Below are 21,297 nucleotides of genomic sequence, written 5' to 3' on the forward strand. Positions count from 1 at the left end.
GCATTTCCTAATTCAGACAGTCAAGCAGTAGATGATTTAAATTTATATTTTAACACACCTTTCCAGGGGCTCTTAAGATGCTTTGGAAAAATACTTCTTCATGAGTTGATGCAGAAATACACTTCATCATTGTTAAAAGGAAAGAGCCAATTTAAAAATTTCTGGTGCTAGAATTACCCATTCTGAAATAGACACATATTTCCTATAAAAATATTTATCTGATGTTTGCTTGGTATACTTAAAACCTGATATAGTGAACTTTAGTTGTACTCTAGGTCAACCAGAATTTTGAGGGTTGGTTGGAAATCTAACAATTGTAAGTAAAGTAGTTTAGAAAAAATTAGTTCACATTTGCAATTGACTGGTAAACAGGTTGCTCAGTGACAAACCTATCGGGGCAGGGACTGCCTGAGTCATCCTTTTATTTGGATCTGTTTAGACTACATGAGAGATATAAAAATGTTAAAAAAAAGAACACAAGTTAGTATTGCTGAACTTTTAAACCTACCGTCATTTTATAATGAAAATAATTCCAAACCATAAAATATTTCTAACATTTAAACTTCATTCTAGTGGAAATCTCATGTTGCTAGGTGATATTTGTAAGGAGAGTTATTTTCTTTAGATTTGATAGAACATAATCTGACTTGTGGTAATGGTAAGTAAACAGAAATAAAGTTGAAAGTGAAACCATGCATATTTGAATAGTAGTTTTTTGTAGCCAGTTTTTCCTATTTCTATTGTGCTGGAAAAATAATTTTTAGAGGAAGAAGAATAAAATGAGGAAGAAGAGGAGGAGCATGAAGATTTTATATAGTCATATTGTCTAAGTATCTATTATTTTTCAGTGTTCCAGTTGATAAATGTTTCCTGTCTTCTTCCCTGCATCAAACATTGCTTAATACAAGTGATATCATGTGAAAATTGAGTTATCAAATACACTGCTAGAATATATGTATAGGTTAATCTAAAGCTTAGCTAAAATTCAAAATTGGACAAATCAAAATAGAAATTAAAAGCAGCAGGTAAAAGTCATCATCCCCAGCAAAGTAGCATGTAAAATCGTACTGGCATATGCCAAATAGTCAATATGAAAAGACAAAATTTTAGTAAACATCAGAATACTTGGAATTATCCAGACTTTTTAATATCATGCAAAGTTATTTATTTAACTTAATATCATAAAAGATGAGTTCCACAAATATATTCTGAACTTATTATAAAAGATCATCAAACTTGAGGAAAAAAAAAACTATTAGCAAATATAATTCTGTTTTCACTTTCTTTCCTTTTCTCCTCTTAGGACACAAACTACTAATATTTTGAACAATGAAAATCAAAAGAAAGAGAGAAGGAAGGAGGATGCAGAGTTTTAAAAATTTCTCAGAAAGTCTGCATAACAAATTCAATAATTGAGAATTATATCAATGATTCATTTGAAATTTTCTAACATTTTCATACTATAGGCATGGAATTTAAAAAATAGTTTTTATTAGTAAGAGAAACAAATGTTTTATTGAGTAGAAATCAAAACATTTAATTTTCGCAGGTGGAAATTAGCCTCCTTCTTTGGAATGGACAGATCTGATTTCCATTCCTTCATGCTAGATGAAGGAAAGGTCCATTATTATGGAAAAAGGAAGTGGCATTTTCCCATCAGAGGCCTGCAGAGTATCCTTGAGTCTATCAGAGGCCATCAGTCTATGAATAATACATACTGGATGGGACTGAAGTGGCAACCTATATTAAGTTTTTGAAAGATTCAAAAATAAAAATTTTCTCTTTGCAGAAAGTTTCCTTGTCTGTAGGAAAAAGAAGTAAAGGGTCCACGCACCAGAACAGAAACACATGAGCAGATATACTTACAATAAATGCTAAAATATAAAATAAACAGATCACACACACTCATGCATACACACATACACCTCATGCATGTGTGCATGCATACAAGACACACACAGGTTTCAACACAAAACTGTTGAAAAAATAATCACCTTCAAAAGAGCTCTGGTAAGCTCTACTGAGAGCAACGACAGACAATTTGCTCTTTCTAAAACATGCAAATATTTAAATATCATTAATCATGAAACTTGGAACAGGATTCAGAATCATAGGAGAGCTTTATTTGTGTTTATTTGAAATTAATCACACTAACGTTTAAAGTTTTGTTAGAATAATATCAGGTTGAATTTATTCTAAAAATATCTATGACCATTCCATGAAAGAAATGGTGTACAGGAGGAACAATGTAAAGAAATATCTATAAACACTGAAAGGTAGATAAGATGAGGAGCAGGTCAGTTGAAATCACTTGAATACAGAGGTAGAAATATCACACAAATCATTTTATCTGACTCCTATATTTGTTACAGACAGAAATAAACTGGGAATCAAGAAATCTGGGTTTTACTGCATTTCTGCTACTGTGCAGGTCACTGGGTCCATCAGAAAAAGATCACATTCCCATTAAGTTAACTGTGAGGGGGACTGCCATTTAATGAGGTTATCCTTCAAGGCATCATTGAGTCTTTTCACCACTACCAGGTTGCCTAAAGAAGGTGGAATGTCTATGCACAGCTCTCACTGCCTGAAGTTATTTGTTACATTATTCCCAAATAATGAACAGTGTGATTAAATTAAAAGCCCAGTTTCCCAAATGTTGCTGCTTTTACATGCATAAAATCTTACTAATATTTCCTTTAAGTTTAACCTATTTAAAGAAAAATAATTTTGTTCTGAGTAGAATACAGTTAATTTTGCTTAATCACTTAAAATAAGTAAACTATATCATGTATACTTATGCAGATTTGTATACTTGTGTTCAAATATAATATCATATAAAATTAAGTTTGGTTTTACTATCATAAAAGTAAAGTAATTATTGTTAATCTAAAAACAAACTTCATTCATTCCAAGAAAATAACAGTATTATATTGTTGAACCAGATCTCTTCTAGAAAATGCCTATGCCATTATATTCTGAATTACATAAAAAAATTTAATAGACAAGTAATTTTACATCATGTTCAAATAGCCTTACTTTTATAGTTGTAATTTCCTTATTTACTTTGATATTATTTCATTATATTGCTTTATAACATACCCTTAATATCAGAACAATATGACACTAATTTTTATAGAGGAGCTTGTGGATATTCTGCTATATAAACCAATCACTTCTAGATTTTCAAGCTATAGCATTTTTCATGACTAATTTAAGACATTAAATAAGAATTTATGTGATGGTTTCTTACTTTGATGAGCATAGAAGTGACAGAAATCTGTATTAATTATTTTGCTAAGAAGTTCTTAGTGTCATTCTTCCAATTCCATTTCTTAGGTCTATAAAGTGCTTATTTAAAATCAGAGGCTATGTGCAAAAATAAGTAAAATCTCAGTATGATTATTTCATTAAATAATTGTATTTTTTAAAATAATGCTACGGTTTATTTCATTATATTCATTAAAAATCTAAATACATTTCCTTGTGTTTTTTCTTTCTTGATGTATCACTTAGTTGCAAGACAGCTAGAAGTTATTTTTAAATAGCTTTCCTTTACAAAATATATGAAATCACTTATAATAAATATTGTTTGTTTTTTAATTGAATTTCTTGATAATATTTCTGGGAAAAAGTATGCTGAAAAAATAGTTAAACATGGTATATTTCTCATTATGTTTTCATAAATTCATAATCACTTCTAAACTTTTTAGAAAACTGGTTATAAACAGAACCACTTAAGATTAAGTCTCCAGACAGGGTGGGAGGGAGACGCAAGAGGGAGGAGATATGGGGATATATGTATATGTATAGCTGATTCACTTTGTTATACAGCAGAAACTAACACATCATTGTAAAGCAATTATACTCCAATAAAGTTGTTAAAACAAAAAAAGTTTGTCTCCATCAAATGTTTCTGGAATAACATACACAATACAGCAAACATTTATTCAATTGTCTATAAGATATTATAAATTAACTATAAAAATAAAAATTAGAAGCTTTAACTAAAGTCAAAACACTTGTATTAATATTATTAATTTGTATTAATATTTATTAACTAATTAATAAATAGATGGATTTAAAAATTTCACTCTCAAAGATCAAAGTCTATTAGGTAATGTTTTCAAATCTAGAAAGTATTTGGGGTAAAAGATAGGTAGAAATATGATGTGTGTTTTCCTTTTAAAGTTATTTTTATATTTAAATCAGATGAAAACTGAGAAAAATTGTGGTGAAACTACACTGCACCATCTTTTCACCTTAACACAAACATTCTAGGTGTTTTAAAATAACATCGTTCAGATCTGTTCCCACCCACGTGCTTAGCTGTATGCACAGTGCACATATAGCTTTATACCTAGATTTCCATTAATATTTTATCGTATACAACTTTTTACACCATGAAATCATTAAACCATCCTTATGGTATGGAAGAGCTCACACAGTGCATTTGAATGTTGTTTAAAATTTCTGTCACTATCACAGTATATTGAAAATCCTTCTTCCAGATTTTGAAATATTTCTTTATGAAAGAGTCCCAAGAATTGAATTTCTGAGCAAACAGATTAGTCATTGTAATAATTCGTGATTCCTATGTTAAATTTATTTCTAAAGAATTTGTCACAATTAATGCAGTAATGCATTTTATCAAATCCCCAAGAGTGAATTTTAACATAAAAAAATCCTTCAATTTTGTTTGTGAAATACAATATCCCCATGGTTTACATGCCTACTTTATAATAAATATGATGAGTTATTTGACTTTTAACACACAATTACACTTATAGCATTATTAGAACTCTAAAATGATATTTTCAATGTGAATAGAATCTATATATTACAATGGATGATCTTCTGTAAATTATGTTTTGGTAAGATGATCATAATCAGGACATTAAGTAACACTGCCATCTCTTTATTGTACAAAACAAATATGTTTTTATCTTCCCTTTTCCTGAGCAAACATCTTCCCCACTAGCAGAAACTCCCAAGAATTTAAATGTGAAATAGATCTAATTACTTATCCAGGACTATAGTATTTTAAATATGAATCTGACAAACTGCCAAGACTTTTCAATGAATCAAAAAGAAAACACTGAATGTTTATACTTAATTATCTTGGACTTTACAAAATAATAATCTAATAAAGAAGTGAAAAGTATATCTATTGTTTTCCAGGTCACAGATATGTTGAACATAACACATAACTAATACTATTTGCAAAGGACGTGATCATCTCTTATGGTTAAGAGAACCCGAGATGAACTGGGGTTAAATACTTTGTGACACTGAACATTTAGAATATTACAGTTTTACTTTGATTATTAAAGAGATAATGTATGCCTGCATAATAGGTTCTCAGAATGATAGCTACAACATGAGAATTTGGGGTTTAATTTTCCCTGAACTTCATTGTTCAGTTTACTTAACAATATTGTTGTCCTAACGACACAGACAAATAACCTGTCTTTAGAATTTGGGAAGTTTTGCCTGAACATAAATATCAGATAATGAATTTTAGATACTCTGGGGAACTTTAAATTTACTTATACTTTGTCACCAGTATATGTAGCATGCCTCTTTTAAAAAAAATTTTATTAAATAAAATGAGTGATTAAAGTATAGGATCCTGAATATTAATAATATAATAAAATCTATTCACCTTATAATTTTAATTTTTAAAATAAATATTTAGGCGGTTCTAAGATAAGAAGCCGTATCTCTAAACACTGGATCACCTAAAATTTGTAAACTACATAATACTTATAGAATAGTAAAGTCTAAGGAAGTCTTCCTTTCATTGAAATAGTATATTAAAATGCTACTTTGAATAACAAATCTTAAATGAATGCCTGAGAATAATTTTTATTATTTATTTATTTACTTATTTATTTATTTATATTGAGGTATAGTTGATTTACAATGTTGTATTAGTTTCAAGTAAACAACATTGTGATTCAATATTTTTATAGATTATACTCCATTTAAAGTTATTATAAAATATTGGCTATATTCCCTATGCTGTACATTACATCCTTGCAGCTTATTTATTTTATACATAGTAGTTTTTACCTCTTAATCCCCTCCCCTTATCTTGCCTCTCTCCCCCTTCCCTCTCCTTACTGATAACCACTAGTTTGTTTTCTATATCTGAGAATAACTTTTAAAAGGCAATTAAATCTGAGGGAAGGAAGGGAATGAGAACAAGGGAGCCAAGATCCATTGTATTTTGAATGTTACTTTCATATATGACTTGGACCTCAATGGAACTTGTGAACCATTAATTTCAATTACACTGAAAGCCCCAAACAAACCCCAGGCACTGTAAATCTCATTAATCTTAAATACATGGGGACTGGAATAAATAGACTTTGAATTAACTCAATCTAAATTACCTGAAATTAAAACATAATTGGAATTCAGTTGCTTTACATTGCTTGCCAGTCTTTCAGGCAGAATAGATTGCTATATCTAGCAAGGCTTATTACAATTTTATCTATTTTTGAAGTTTCAGAGTAATATTTTTAAAAGGAACAATTTTGGAATTGGGAAAATAAGGGCATTTCACTGATGTTTCTATCTAGTTTCTTAAAATTTAGGGACTTTTAATCAAATTTCAGCTCTTTAAGAGGGACTTTTTAATGTGAGTTGGTTCAACTAAACATTAAATTCCAAATGTAGACATGTCAACTGCTAAATGTATCTGATAATATATTATTTTTAGTAAAATTATAATTTCCATATTTCTAGGCCTCTTACTGCAATCATTTCTATAATGATGAGGTAAAGTACGATTTTAAATGTCTGCTTAATAAAAAGAATGAAGATATAATAGTAAGAAGAGGAATAATAAACATGTTGCTAAGCAGTAAGAATAAAAAATATGTTGCTAAAATGAGACCACATATTCCAAATACAAAGATAATTTTGAAAAAGTCTGCCACTTTTTGGAAGTCTGGTATCATTATTGCTATCCACTTATAAAGTCACTGTGTGAAAATATTACCATAATAATTTTGTGTTATTTTTACTAGCCTTTGAAATATTTGATGAGAATTTATGTAAGATCTAAATGTTGGAGAGCTGCATTTCATCAGGGCCATTCTTATTAATATCTTAATTTTAAAAAAGTATTAAACTAGGATAAATGTTCATGCATTCTATGTACCTCCAAGTTCATTTACAGAAAACTGGGAAGAATGGATAGCATACAATTTAAGCCAATCCATCTTTAAAATCTGTAATATACACATGCAGCATGAGAATACTGATACCTGAGAAGAAATGTGCTTTGAAGCCCTTCTTGGATACAGTATTGTCAGATTTGAATTCAATTCTCATATTGTTGAACTGAGATGTGATCACATCAGGCACTTCAGCACCACAAAATTTGCCATGCAATTTAGGCTCAGAAGAAAGACCACTCCAAATCTCCACGTAATCGTATTTGCAAACCTAGAAATAAACATGGTTACTGTAATCACCAGATTTGAGAGCATCAGATGATTGACATTTATTTTTTTTTTAATTTGTTATGTTTTTCCCTCTTTACTCCTGTGGTAGTCAAACTGGACTTAACAGGTCCAAAAATCAAGAAAAATTGTCCAAATATGAAGCAGAAGGCATGATACACAGATGAGAGAAGATTTTGCTCCGAATAGCCCCAAGAGATGTATATACAAATGTATGCTTGTATATATGTATTTACAGCATACATGTTTTCCAAAAAATACAGACTTAAGGAAAACTGAGATGAATAATTGTTTAACAAAGCATATGATTGAACTCTGGGCATGATGTGTACTTTGCAATATGTCAACTCAAATTACTGGCTGTGATATTAATTAGGTGGTAAATAAGCAAAATGTTGCTAGGAAAAATGAAATAAGTTTTCTATCTACTTTGTTACAACTGCAACTTTTATTTAGAGAGGGCTCTGACACAAGATGGGATAAGGTTACCAAAGCTAAAGTTGTTTGATATTGACTTTCCTTTTAGACATCAGTAAAATGAATAAAACAATGAAGTTATAACTTAACCCAGTATTCTATAAGTCAAGATTTTGCTCATGCCTTTATTTTAAATATTCAAGACTTTAAACTATGAAAATGCACAGAATTTTATTAATAACGTTCCACACAGTAACCTCATCATAAGTTTAAGAATTCCAGGATATGTTACAGAGTTTGTAAAGGGTCCTTCCATGAATAAAGACTGCTACCATGAGAAAAATGCTTTCAAACACAATGCCCCATTTATTTTAAACCGTCTACCCTTCTTCCTCATAAACATAAACGTTTATTCTTCTTAAGAACACCTATCAATTAGTGAATCAAAATGCCATTTCTGCCACAACCAACAACTTTAGGGAAACTGAGAAAGTAGAAGCCATTCAATACTAAGCTCACATTACATTGAAGAACTGGCAGGGAGATTCCCATTTTCAAAACGTGTTGCTCATATGAAAGCTGTTCTAAGATTACTATAAAAATATGTTCTTAATTTTAATATTTCCCCAAATTTAAGGTAATTATTAAAGAAAAATGATGTTTCATGTGGATAAATTATGTAAGAAATATAAATTGCAGTCTTTTCCATCATAAAACTTACATGATGTAAAGAAGATCTCAAAAGGTCCATTGAGCTCTAAAATTGTACAATTCTCTGAAATATCAGTGCATTACACTTCATATTTTAATTTCCTTTAAGGCAACACAAAAGTTTGCACTTCTTTTTAACTCAAAACCACAGAAGTGCCTTGACTACTACAAATAGAATTTTTAAAAAATGATTAAAAGAAAGAAGGATAAGTGGGAGGGGAAAAAAGAAGCAAAGATACATACACAAAGACAAAATTACAGTATAAAACCCACAAATATTACCAACAATTATTGCCCAGGAGCACAGATACATTATATTTCTGTTCTCTCAGTTCTTTATGAGTGTTCCAACAGATATACATCAAAGACAAAATAATTTTTGAGTGAATTTTATCATACTTTTGGATCTCGTTCATTTTAAAATAAACACAGGAAAAAAAAAGTTTTTGGGAGGAAGGATGTGGGAGTTAGAGAAAAGAAAAGAAAGTAGGGGCTTCCCTGGTGGCGCAGTGGTTGAGAATCTGCCTGCCAATGCAGGGGACACGGGTTTGAGCCCTGGTCTGGGAAGATCCCACATGCCGCGGAGCGACTAGGCCCGTGAGCCACAACTACTGAGCCTGCGCGTCTGGAGCCTGTGCTCCGCAACAAGAGAGGCCACAATAGTGAGAGGCCACAATAGTGAGAGGCCCGCGCACCGCAATGAAGAGTGGCCCCCACTTGCCGCAACTAGAGAAAGCCCTAGCACAGAAACGAAGACCCAACATAACAATCAATCAATCAATCAATCAATAAATCTTTAAAAAAAAAAAAAAAAAGAAAGTAGAAAAGCTGAAACAGAACAAACATTTATTACATTTTCTCTAGACTTAATGTTGACCGATCACACAAGACACAGTTCTAAAAGTTGTCATCTCTAGGCCTGACATTCCATTTGAATTTGGTGTGTGTGTACTAGCACATAGGAATTCTCAAATAAATGATTTCACTTGTTTAAAAGTAATCACCAGACAGAAAACTGGATGTTTACTATGGTAAGCTATAAAGGCAAAGGAAAGATAGTGTCAACTAAATACATGTTTTATTGAGGTTAAAAAAATTTCTTTCTTCTTCTCTATCTTTCTCACTTTATCTGTGAACCATAAGCATACTCATAATGAAAAACTACTTATATAATGAAAATATACCCATTTCCACAAGTGAAATATACCAGGTTTTCCCAAAAAGGTATTTTTGTTATGACTCAACAAGTGAATTTTGGTTTATTTTTTTCTAGAAAAATCTATGTGACATTACCCTAATATTTTCATAGTACTTTAATAAATCAGGAAAATGCTGGGGGGTAATTTTCAATCTCCCAGAGACAGTCTAAAATATCATCCAATGCCAATAGGAATTATAAGCAGTTGCAGAAATGAGAAATAGAGCAAAGAAAGACTACAGCGTTTATACTGTTGTACTACTGCAATTTTCCTTCCTCCCTTCATTTTTTCCTTCCTCCCTTCATTTTTTCCTCCCTCCCTTCCTCCCTCCCTTCCTTCTTCCTTCCTTTCTTTATTTCTTCTTCTCTATCTCTCTTTCTTTCTTTTTTTTTTTTTTTTTTTAGTTTACCAGATTGCCTTTAGGGATTCCTAAAACACTTTATAAAAAAAAATATTTATTATTCACTTACTTCATTGCCCTCCAATTCAAAAAACTCAAACTTCATAGAAATTCTGTACTGTGTTGGTGCCACCACTTGCCACACACAGTGCTTGTTGGGAGGGTACTCCTTCGGCCAGCCTGGAGTGGTTATGGTGCCATTCAGTTTTGTAAGAAGTCCACCGCAAGCCGCTAGAAAGAAAGAAAAGGGAAAGGTTTCCCCTAATAAATCTACCCCCTTCTTAGCACCTTTCCATTGATAATCAAACATCTCAGCATTAAATTTCAACCATCTTCTGGATTTTTCAAAATCTAGAAAGCTGCAGTCTCTATTCCTTAGTCTTTAGTACAACTATTTTAATCATCTAATCCAATTTATAAAGTGTTATTTTGTAGCTTTGGAGCGAAGAAAATGATGGCTGTACATTTTAGATCACTTCAAAGTTGGGCGAGCAATATAAAGAAAACTGGGGGTCAGATTTCTTATATTTTAAATGTGTATAATAATATCTACACCATACGATTGTTGTGAGAATTAACAAAAAGATACATGTAAAGTACAATACAGCATGATGTAGTAAGACCAAAATCAATTGTTTATTTCCCCAAACTCTTTTTTTTTTTTTTTTTTCCAAGACAAGGAACTTGTTACTTGTTTCCAAGACAAGGAAAGAGTTACTTGAGCTAGCAGGCAAGGTAAACTATAGTAAATAGAGCATATTTGTTATTCCAAAAACTCCATTTAACAACTGGTTTTCTTTCTCTTTTGGATGATCTATTTAAAAGAGGTACTATTTATGTTACCTTTCTTTCTTATTGATAGTGAAATTAGGAAAATTAGGGTTTCAAAAGCAAGTTAAGTGAAATGAACATATTGTACACAGTTCCTAATTAATTCCTAGGGAGTCAAGAGTTAGCTAAAGTAACTGGTCTCTTGAATTGCCTTTGTGTATATAGGCATATGCACGTATACGTGGATATGTACGTTAGCTAATATAAATATTACTATATTTATAAATATATTTTTTAAACTACCAGTAATCTCAGGTTTACCATATTTGGTAAGTTTCTAAAGTGTATTTATTTTTAGTAGTCACGTGGAAATAACAGCCACATAACTTCATTATTATCTGGAATACAATGTCCTGTGTTTTAAAGATACTGTATTTTCTTCATAACTGTGTCTATTTTATTCTAGTATAAGAGGAAGGCATAAAAAGAGAAAGAGAATGAGACTACATGGTAGAACGAAATGGGTAGGGGTTTCAGGCAGGGAACTCCACGTGCAAATCCAGTCCCACCTTCGCACGTCCTTTTGTCAGGTCCCAGCTCATAGCCAGGCTCGCAGGAGCACTGGTAACTGCCCAGTGTGTTCAGACAACGCTGCTCACAGCCTCCACGGTCAGGCTTGGCACACTCATCTTCCTCTATAAAAATGGCGACAATTAGACAATTGATTTCTTCAACGAAGGAACAGGAACAATTTGCAAGCCCTTGACTGATGACATACAAGAACCCATGTCACTGCAATCTAAGAATTGTGTAAGAACCAGAAGGACTGGGCCAACTGAAGATCACCTCATCTCAGACACAGTATGTTTTTTTCTGAATTTAAAGTTAAAGAGGATTATTAAAACCTAGAGATTTTTCAGAATGGAATAGAAAAACTTACTGAAAAAACATGGATTCACCTGTTCATTTCATTGTATAGTTTGCTAGGTAGCCTGAAGAAATGCTTTTAAAGTAATATCATTATTAAGAAATAAAATATGGTGACTAAAAATTAAAAAGAAGGAAAACTATGAAACTTACTAGACCTCTTTAAATTGAAAACATTCACTGTTTTTTATATAGATATGTTGATCCAGAAAATACAATAATTCCGTATTTTTGTAAACAGAAACTATTTTAATTGTATATGGTAACATGAAATATATATATGAAATAGACATATGAAAAATATATACTATTTTAAAAAACACATATGACAAAGTACTCCATAATCTCACTCTTTAGGAATAACCTACTGTGAGTTAGGAAAACAGCAAACAATATTCCATGGAGAAATTATGCATCATCCAAAGACTAAGCATTTTGTTAAGCAAATACACAAACATCACATGAGAGACTCTTATAGTATGTTTCTTCTACTGTAAAATATAACATAGAGAAGATTTAAAGCATGTAAATGAACATTTTAATGAATACTTGGGATACATATAGTAGAAGTGCCAAGGTTCTCTGCCTTTCAGTTCAAATGGTGAGCATCTAAGTAATGCTCAGGAAAAATCCATTATATTATTGCTCTTTGAATAATGAAAATATCTAGATATTATTCACACTAAATTTTGACATACACTACTGAATCCATCACTTATTCTTTAAAAATTATTATAGAGAAAATTTATTTTCTCTTCCCATAAAAGAATTTTATTCTATAATAACACACTTAACCTAAGTGCCTATGAATTTTCAAAATACAAATCTGATGTTATTATTTGCACTAAAATAGCTTTCTTTTTACCTGAGGAATACACACCAAACATGGGACATGAAAATAAACTAAAATTTGGTTATACAATTCAAAATTAAAGCTGATCAGTAATAATGTCAAAAAGACATTTTAGGGATCAGAATGTTCTACTAAGGAGGCCATAAATTATTTCTAATGTGGTAGAATTCTGTTCTCTAAGGGATGGTTTAGAAATGCTGCCACCCGGAAATAAATTGATAAACTATATATCAGTAATCCCCTTCTGGTTATGAACCCTTTGTTGACTATATTGCAAATATTTTCCTCTTGTCTGTATATTTCTGGATTTTGCTATTTTGACTATTTCCTAAAAAACAGGTGGTAGAATATCCTAATGGAGTTCCTACCCTGTGCTACAAATCTCCAAATTCCAGTTTTTTAACCAGTAAACTATTTCATCAAAAACCATCAAAATATCTTTATGAATAGTGCATACTTCAATCTTCAATATTACTTTATTTCTCCCCTAACTCAAAGCTAAATACCACATTTATCCTTGACAGAGAAAAGCTTCCACTTTAAATGATTTCAAATTACCTTTAAAAAAATTGGCAGCGAACCCTGCTTTGTTCACAGTTCCATCAGAAACAAACTTCATCCACAAGGTATTGGAGGTAGATCTGATATCTTCAGGTTTATCATAACCACAGAAACGCCCTATTAAAGGACTATTTTCACTGGTTCCATCTCGAACTTCTAGGTAGTCATAGGCACAGTTGTCATGTCTCTCAATCTGTAAGAGTAAAAATATGTGATCTATCTCATTAACAGACAAAGCTATTTCTATAAAAAGTATCATGTATTCTCAGTGCCATAGTACTAACATGGCCATATTACTTATACCAAAAGAGAGCATTTCTGTTGAGTGTGTATGGTAATATCTACACTGTCCATGAATAAAGGATTATTAATCTGGTAGAGAGACAGAGGAAAAAATCTATGAAAAAGTGCATCCACATGCACTACGATCAATAGAAGTTAACTGCCTTTTAAAATAAAATAAAAATACAAGTAGTAATTCTTTGGAAAATAGAATTTAAGAGAATCCAGACTTATCATTAGAAATCTGGGCTAGATATGCTATAAGCAGTGCATAATTTGTTCTGAAACATAGTTATAAAAATTGCTCATAGTTGATCAAAAAATCATTATTTTATCAATAGAGCTGCTGAATTCATATTATTGACAAATGTTGCACTATTTTAGGTTATACATATCTTTTTGAAGCAAAATCTGATAACATGGGATTACATTTCTTCCTAGTCTATGAAATCCTTTATCCATAGTTAGCATAGCTTTGTGTGGGAAGACTACTCCATTGTAGAACTAGCACTGGCCGCCCCTCTCAGGGTAACAGGCATGTTTAGATAAGCCTTTTACCTTAACACATTATTCTCGACCCATGCACCCTGGATGTACTCAATCTCTTTCCTAAACAACTAAATGCAAATATTAGCTCAGACTATTGGCTTTATGAAGAAGTGAATGTTTGTAGACCTTTGTTTTAGCCCTAAACTTCTACAAACAACAAAACAAAATTTACAAATTTTTTATAAATTATAAGACAATTTCTAAATAAATTCTTGCTTTTTTATTTTCATAGAAAATGGGCCCTAACTCTGAAGTCTTAATAGAGTCAACTACTTATTAGGTATTTGAAGCTGGAAAGCACTGACATCTATAATTATAAACCATGAAAAGTATCACATGTTGTCAACCATCATTCAACATACAATTCACTAATTTATGGAATTCTCCTATTACAGAACGAATGTCAGGGAACACATTCATTCTATGAACTACAACCTGTATGCATGAAACTGCTGGTATAGTTGGTTGAAGAAGTCATTTCCTGATTTGTCAATACATTAACAATGATAGTCTTCAAATTAGGCAGCATAAGGACAAACAGAAAAAAATAGATTTTGAAGCAGGTTTGGTTAGAACTAAGTATTACACTTGCTGCTGCCCTTTTCCCAATCACAAATCAGAATTCATTCATTTCTTCAATAAATATTCAGTGCCGGTTCTGTGCTGTGCACTCTTCTCACTGCTTAGTATGCATCATTCATCAAAATAACAGAGTCTTGCCCTGCTGGAGCTTATACTGGTGGGTAGACAGCAAAGGAACAATAAACAAGGTAAATAATAATCATAAAATATTAGAAAGTAATACATTCTATGGAAAAATACAAAGTGAAACAAGATAGGAAGTATGAGCAGTGGGGGTGGCGGGCGTGAAGGTTGCAATTTTAAATTGCTCCTACTATCAGTAGGAGCTCACTGTGACTCATAAATCCAGATTTTTCCCTAAAAATGTATTCTCTTCATGTGTGGAATTATGGGAAAGAATAGGAAAATATTTAATATTAAAAATATCTCATTATTTAAAGCATACTTTTGAGACAGTAGCTGTTAAATAGAGAGGTGAGGGAGAGCTAGCAGTCTCACTAGGAAAACAATTAGTCACTGGGGTGACAAGGCCAATCTGACCAGCTATAACATACCTTCTTCTCTCAGTCTTTAAAACAGTCCCTTCAAAATCAGAGTTCTCCATAAATATGAGAACATTTCCAGATGGCCAATGTCTATTCATTGGTTAAGGGGACATATAAAATAATATCTAAAACTCTCAAGGTGTACAACTTGATAAAAGGGTAAGCAAAACTGAACAAACAACAAAACTGTAGGAAAAATAACCAAAGGTCTCAGCAAGTCAACCTATCTATCTTCACCTGCTTGAGCAGCACAGAATGAAATGCTTGCAACTCATGAATTATATTGGAAGGGGGAAAAAAGTTAATTAGAAGAGGAAAGGGAGTGAGAACACACAATGAAGAAAGTAGCTGCTTGCCATAGAAAGTTAATTAATAGAAAAAAAAAATCACGTTGCTTCATATCAGAAGCCATACCAGAGTAAAAAATAAGAAGGTTAATTAAAATGGGTTTTTAATTACTATTTTGAAGAAATTACTGCTTTTGAAAATTACAGTATGAAGAAAACAAGAGAGACACTGTTGAAAAAAAATTACATATGATCATTGATTAAAAGGATATAGGATAATGGGTATTTCCCTGTATATAAAACTCACCCTGTTCCTTTAATAGTTAAACAATAGATCTCTTTACATTTTAATTTATAGTGTATTCACTGGTTACTTAGTAAAAATTAGAGCTTTAAATATTTTATATGATACACAAAGTGTAAATATCTCATGGGTAAAATGAATAAAAATGACCAATTTTAGGATTGATTCCACCAGTACCTATTTATGAATTACATCTTACTTATATATTAAGTATTATGCACCTGTTATTAGGGGTAAAACAATAGAAATATACATTGTAGTCTCACACAGTAAATGCCATGGTTGTTGACCTAGATATCATATCAATGACCTCCATGATCTTTGTTTACATGTTTTTCCAGTTTAATTATATTAATCCTTATTGCAATACCAGCACAAAAAATCTGCTCTATTGGTGTTAATTATAATTATACCTCTTCAACTACATCCACATAACAGTAATGATGGTGAGCACAAATAGGAGTTTGATTTATTTTATTTATGTTATTTGTGTAATGTTTTCTCCAGCAGTATTGATTACTTTATCAATTAGTATAAATATAGTTGAAGAAATAAATATGGTTGAAGCTAAAAAGTGGATAAGTTCATTGATGTTATGCCAGTAACCTTAGGTACCATGAGAAAAAGAACACCAAAGTCAGTAATTCATAAAAAAAAGAAAAGGAAAAACAGTCTCTTCTTGATTTAAAGCATGGACATGTAATAAATGTTTGGTAATGATGATGCTGATTCATTACAGACTTTAAGGTAATCAGAACACAAACCATATAGGAATGTGGCAAGTTTATCATAACGTAAACAGACCTAATATGTATATAGAGAAAACAGTGAAAGTGACATTAAGTTCTGAAGATTTTTTTAGAAAACTGATATATAAATGATATTGGAAGTAAATCCAAATACACAGAGAAGGAAGAATAAGTACAAACCTTAGCCAGAAGGGATTAATATTACATTTCATTACTAAGTGGGGGGGGGTCCATGTCTTTACTGGCAGGTTAGAGAGGAAGCATCAAAAAGCTGAGTTATTTTATTTAGCAAGAACTAAAATCAATTAAAAGTAACCTAAAATAGTCAGCCTCTCATTCTAACACTGCCAACCAGTGCAGAGCTTTGTGGTCAGTGCATGTGGGGGAGCTCTAAGACTGAAGGAATGCCAGCGCTGGAGCAAGATACCATACCCAGGCTCAGGGGCCATTCACACACTTTGCTTTCATTTTACAATCAAATTTCCAAATAAATATAACATTGCAAAAACATCTACTGCAATACCTACTTATTTGTAAAAACCTCTGAAAACTCCAAAGTTTCTAGGTAATAGTTTCAGTAAAAGCTCTCCCGTACTCCCTGAAAAATTGAAAATAAAATTACCATATGATTCAGCAATTCCACTTCCGGGTTTTATATTTGGAAAATTGAAAGCAGGGTCTTGGAGAGATACTTGTACATCCATGTTCATATCAGCATTATCCATAATAGCCAAGGGGTGGAAGCAATCCAAATGTCCATCAGTGGAAGAATGGATAAGCAAAATGTGGTCTATACATAAAATGGGATATTAGCCATAAAAAGGAAGGAAATCCTTTCAAGTGCTATAGCATGGATGAACCTTGAGGATATTACACTGAGTGAAATTTAAAAAGTCACACAAAAAGTCAAATATTCTATGATTTCACTTACACGAGGTACCTAGAATAGTCAAATTCAAAGAGACATAAAGCAGAAGAGTTGTTGCCAGGGGCTGGGGGGAGGGGGAAATGGGAAGTTGTTGCTTACTGGGTAAAGAGTTTCAGTTTTGCAGGATGAAAAGTGTTCTGCAGGTTGATTACACAACAATGTGAATGTACTTAACACTACTGTGTTATACACTTAAAAAATACTTAAGATGGTAAATTTTATGTTATGTCTCTTTTACCATAATAAAAAAAGTCTTCTGTGAGTGTTAGAATGTAATTTCAAAATATAATTCATACTATCAACTCCATAAATGATTTAACTTTTATAGATAATATAATTTAAAATTCTATACATTTAGAACAATGCTAAGTCATTATTTTTTGCTTTGAGGTAAAATGTTAAAGAAAAGTATGACTAACAAAAACAATCAAGATTAGCATTTATTATTAAAAATAAATTAATTTTAATAATGAGAAAAATACAGTAAGTTTAAGTAATAAATGCTATGACAAAAGGAATTTTAAATAAAAAGGAAAAAAGTTTAATAGATGATTATTTTAAAATGTACCACTGTCATATTTAATATTTTATTAATTAGTATTAGTTTTATTATTACTATTTAATACTTAATGAATATTGATACGTATACAATTAGAGCTCAAAAATGGAGGAGAAAAACAAAATGCTCAACCATGTGAAAATCAAAACCATAAGGCTGGGTTAGGTCTATTTTTATATGATTCAGGTTTCTCAATGCTGCCATTTGATTTTTTTTTTCCTTCATGACACAATTATTTTTTACTCACTTATAAATTTAATAAATATTTACTGAAAACCTATAATGACCAGATAATAAATATATACTTGACAGTATATAAACAGTGATGAATAAACAGACATGTCCCTGACTGACAGGCATTTATTGATTAAACAACTCAAATGTACAAATGACAATAGTTATGATGGGAAAGAATTTATTGCCATGAGAGAATTAGATGCCTCATTTTGCTACCAAGACCTGGGTGTAAGAGTGCCAGGCCGTGGAACTGGTATCACTCACAGTCTACCAATTAAGAACGGTGTGACCTTGGGAAAGTTTATTTAATCTAATCTTTCAGAGCAGAATGATAGCCTAAACTATAATTCTGAAGAGCTACTTACTTCTCTTATATAGTCATTAACCAATATACATTCTTAGCCAAATATCCAAAGATAGTGCAGGGCAAGCATTAAAATGTTAACTAATTAAGATCTTGTCTTGGCTTCCTAGTTCATTCACAAAGACTAGTCTACTTAACTTAAACTAATATAAAATATTTAAAGGAATTAAAGTATTACTCTTAATCAGGTAATTCACAAAGTACAGTTGACCCTTGAACAACGTAGGGGTTAGGGGTGCCAACCCAGCACAGTTGGAAAAACCGCCAACTGCTATCTCTGCCTCAAAAACAAAGGAACTGATAAATGACTCACCCAAGGGAAGGAGGCTGAAATAGTTTGGAGAGGTTCACCACTTAAACCCTAATTCTTCTGATTCCATATATTGTGATCTCTAATCAAACACAAACTTTCCCCCACACTTAAAGATCTGTAAAATGAAAATAACAGGTACTATGTTTATTTTAAAAAGTCTACATATAAGTGGACCCCTGCAGTTCAAACCTGTGTTGTTCAAGGGTCAACTGTACCAAGATAAAAAACTTTCATATGTAGTTTAGAATGTTGCTAGTAATGACGGGAAAGACTATTGTATACTATGGTTTTCAAAAGGAACATATAACCAAATCACAGTGTGTAGAAATATTGATAAGTACCTCAAATGTAATCCCACTTAAATAAATGTATGTAGGGATTTTAATTAAACATAACTAAGCTCTGGGTTTATTTCACTTATTTCCTGCTTTATTGACATTTCTTTGAAGTTGTACTATAAAGTCTCCCCAACTTTTTCTCTTATGTATTTCTGCATACTGAAAGTTCTCAAGTGAAATAGTAGTATAGAGGCTTTTTTACAAATAACACCACTGCTGAAGAGAAGACGGTCCTTCAAAATGATTTTAGACATTATCTACATTCATGTACAAACTCACTTCAGTATTGGTCTTAAGAGTCAACATACCAGTAACTACTAGAGAAGAAAAATCTTCCCAAAGGTGATGATTACAGAAGTATTAGGACTCTATTACCCTCATTAACAAAAGCACTTGTTCAGATTTCTTTCTGTACTTACATTAAAATCTAAGTAGCATTAGGAGAGGTGAATATTCATGACATAAATTCACAGAAAGGCATAAATAATGAACAGCCAGTAAGTTCTTTATAGTAGATTTCAACAGAACTAGCTTATCTTAAGGGCCCTTTTATCTGAAAAAGGGAGAGAGTAACATAGGGAATAAAAGAGTTACAAAAATAGAAAGTGTTTGAAAAAGTCAAAGATTGATATCAGTGAATAAAAACAGTTTTGTCAGAGAAAGACACAAAACACTGAGAAATAGTGAAGACCTTTTTAAAATTATACATTTTAAATATAAAATGCATAAGCTGTATATTGAAAATATGTTATGTAAACAAAAACAAATCGATATAAACAGATAACTGAGTAACTGAAACAAACCACCTAATGACCACTAGACCAAATTAAAAATATATACAGTTGATTCTAGTATTAGCAGTAGTTGAGTTCAACAAAGTCACTGAAAACACTGAGTTAGTGAATACTGATTCATGACTCCTGGAGAAATACAGGGTTAGGTTCCTGAGAGCTTCTGGTCACAAAATTTTTGTCATCATATCAATACTTAACCTTGCTTTATGTGTGTTTCTGTTTAAAGGTACCTTCACAGATATTCCAATTCATTAACAGTGAACTCATGGCCAACAGCATTATAACGCACGCCTGAAATTCTAACCCAAAGATTTTCCCCATGAGGCACATGGGGAGTAGTGTTTGATAAAACTTTAAGCAGAGGAGTGTTTGATATAACTTACATTGTGAAAGTATCATCCCAGCTGTTGTGTGGATATCAGGATATGTAGGGCAAGTGTAGAGATGTGAAGAGCTCACCAAAGTTCCAAAGCAAGAGGCAGTGATTAGAACAGTGGTGGCCAGAAAGTAGGTATAAAGTGGTCATGTATGTGGTATATTTTAAAGACAAAGCAAATGGAATATGCTGATTAATTGGCCTTGGGGTTTAAGACAAAAAGTGGAATTAGGGATATTCTTTGAGTAAATAGTGACATACTGAAACACTAAATACTGAAATAGGGAAGACTGAAGGTGAGTGGGTTAGTGTGAGTAAAACAAGACAATCAAAGGCTTGATGTTAGTCAGTTAAACATGAGAGGCCTACTAGACATTCAAATATGTCCAGCATATAAATAAAGGAGGAAAAACATAAGGAAATAAAGCAAAATGAAGAAAGGACAGGAAACTAGAGATAATAAATAAAATGTACTATCAGCCAAACTGTGACATGATTTTACCTCATTTCCAAAGCTTAGCAATAACTTATTCCTTCACTTAATCAACAAGTATTTATTAAATGACTACTCTGTGTCAGGCATGGTTTTAAGTGCCTGAGGTGTAAATCTTTCTTATTTGTCCTTACATTATTCTATTTTTGAAGAATATCACTCTTACTATATTGATATATCAAAACAAACAAACGAATGAAAAAAACGTAGAAAACCAAAAAAAAAACTGCAGACCAGCTAAGCCAGCAATTTCTGCATCTCAGTTTTTAGATGCATGGAATGA

General features: G+C 31.7%; 1 protein-coding gene across 3 annotated transcripts in view; it reads right to left on the minus strand.

Moving 5' to 3' along the window:
• The window catches only part of TLL1 (tolloid like 1), a 236,128-nt gene that overhangs the window by 38,050 nt on the left and 176,781 nt on the right, over positions 1-21,297 (minus strand). For all 3 annotated transcript variants that reach the window (XM_007176711.2, XM_057546214.1, XM_057546215.1), the window contains exons 13-16: positions 13,312-13,507; positions 11,543-11,668; positions 10,273-10,433; positions 7,278-7,458 (exon numbers count right to left, since the gene is read on the minus strand). In XM_007176711.2, the coding sequence (XP_007176773.1) occupies positions 7,278-7,458; positions 10,273-10,433; positions 11,543-11,668; positions 13,312-13,507 (664 nt within the window). The remainder of the gene's footprint in view (positions 1-7,277; positions 7,459-10,272; positions 10,434-11,542; positions 11,669-13,311; positions 13,508-21,297) is intronic.

The sequence above is a fragment of the Balaenoptera acutorostrata genome, chromosome 5 (assembly GCF_949987535.1).
Source record: "Balaenoptera acutorostrata chromosome 5, mBalAcu1.1, whole genome shotgun sequence".
NCBI classification, from domain to species: Eukaryota; Metazoa; Chordata; class Mammalia; order Artiodactyla; family Balaenopteridae; genus Balaenoptera; species Balaenoptera acutorostrata.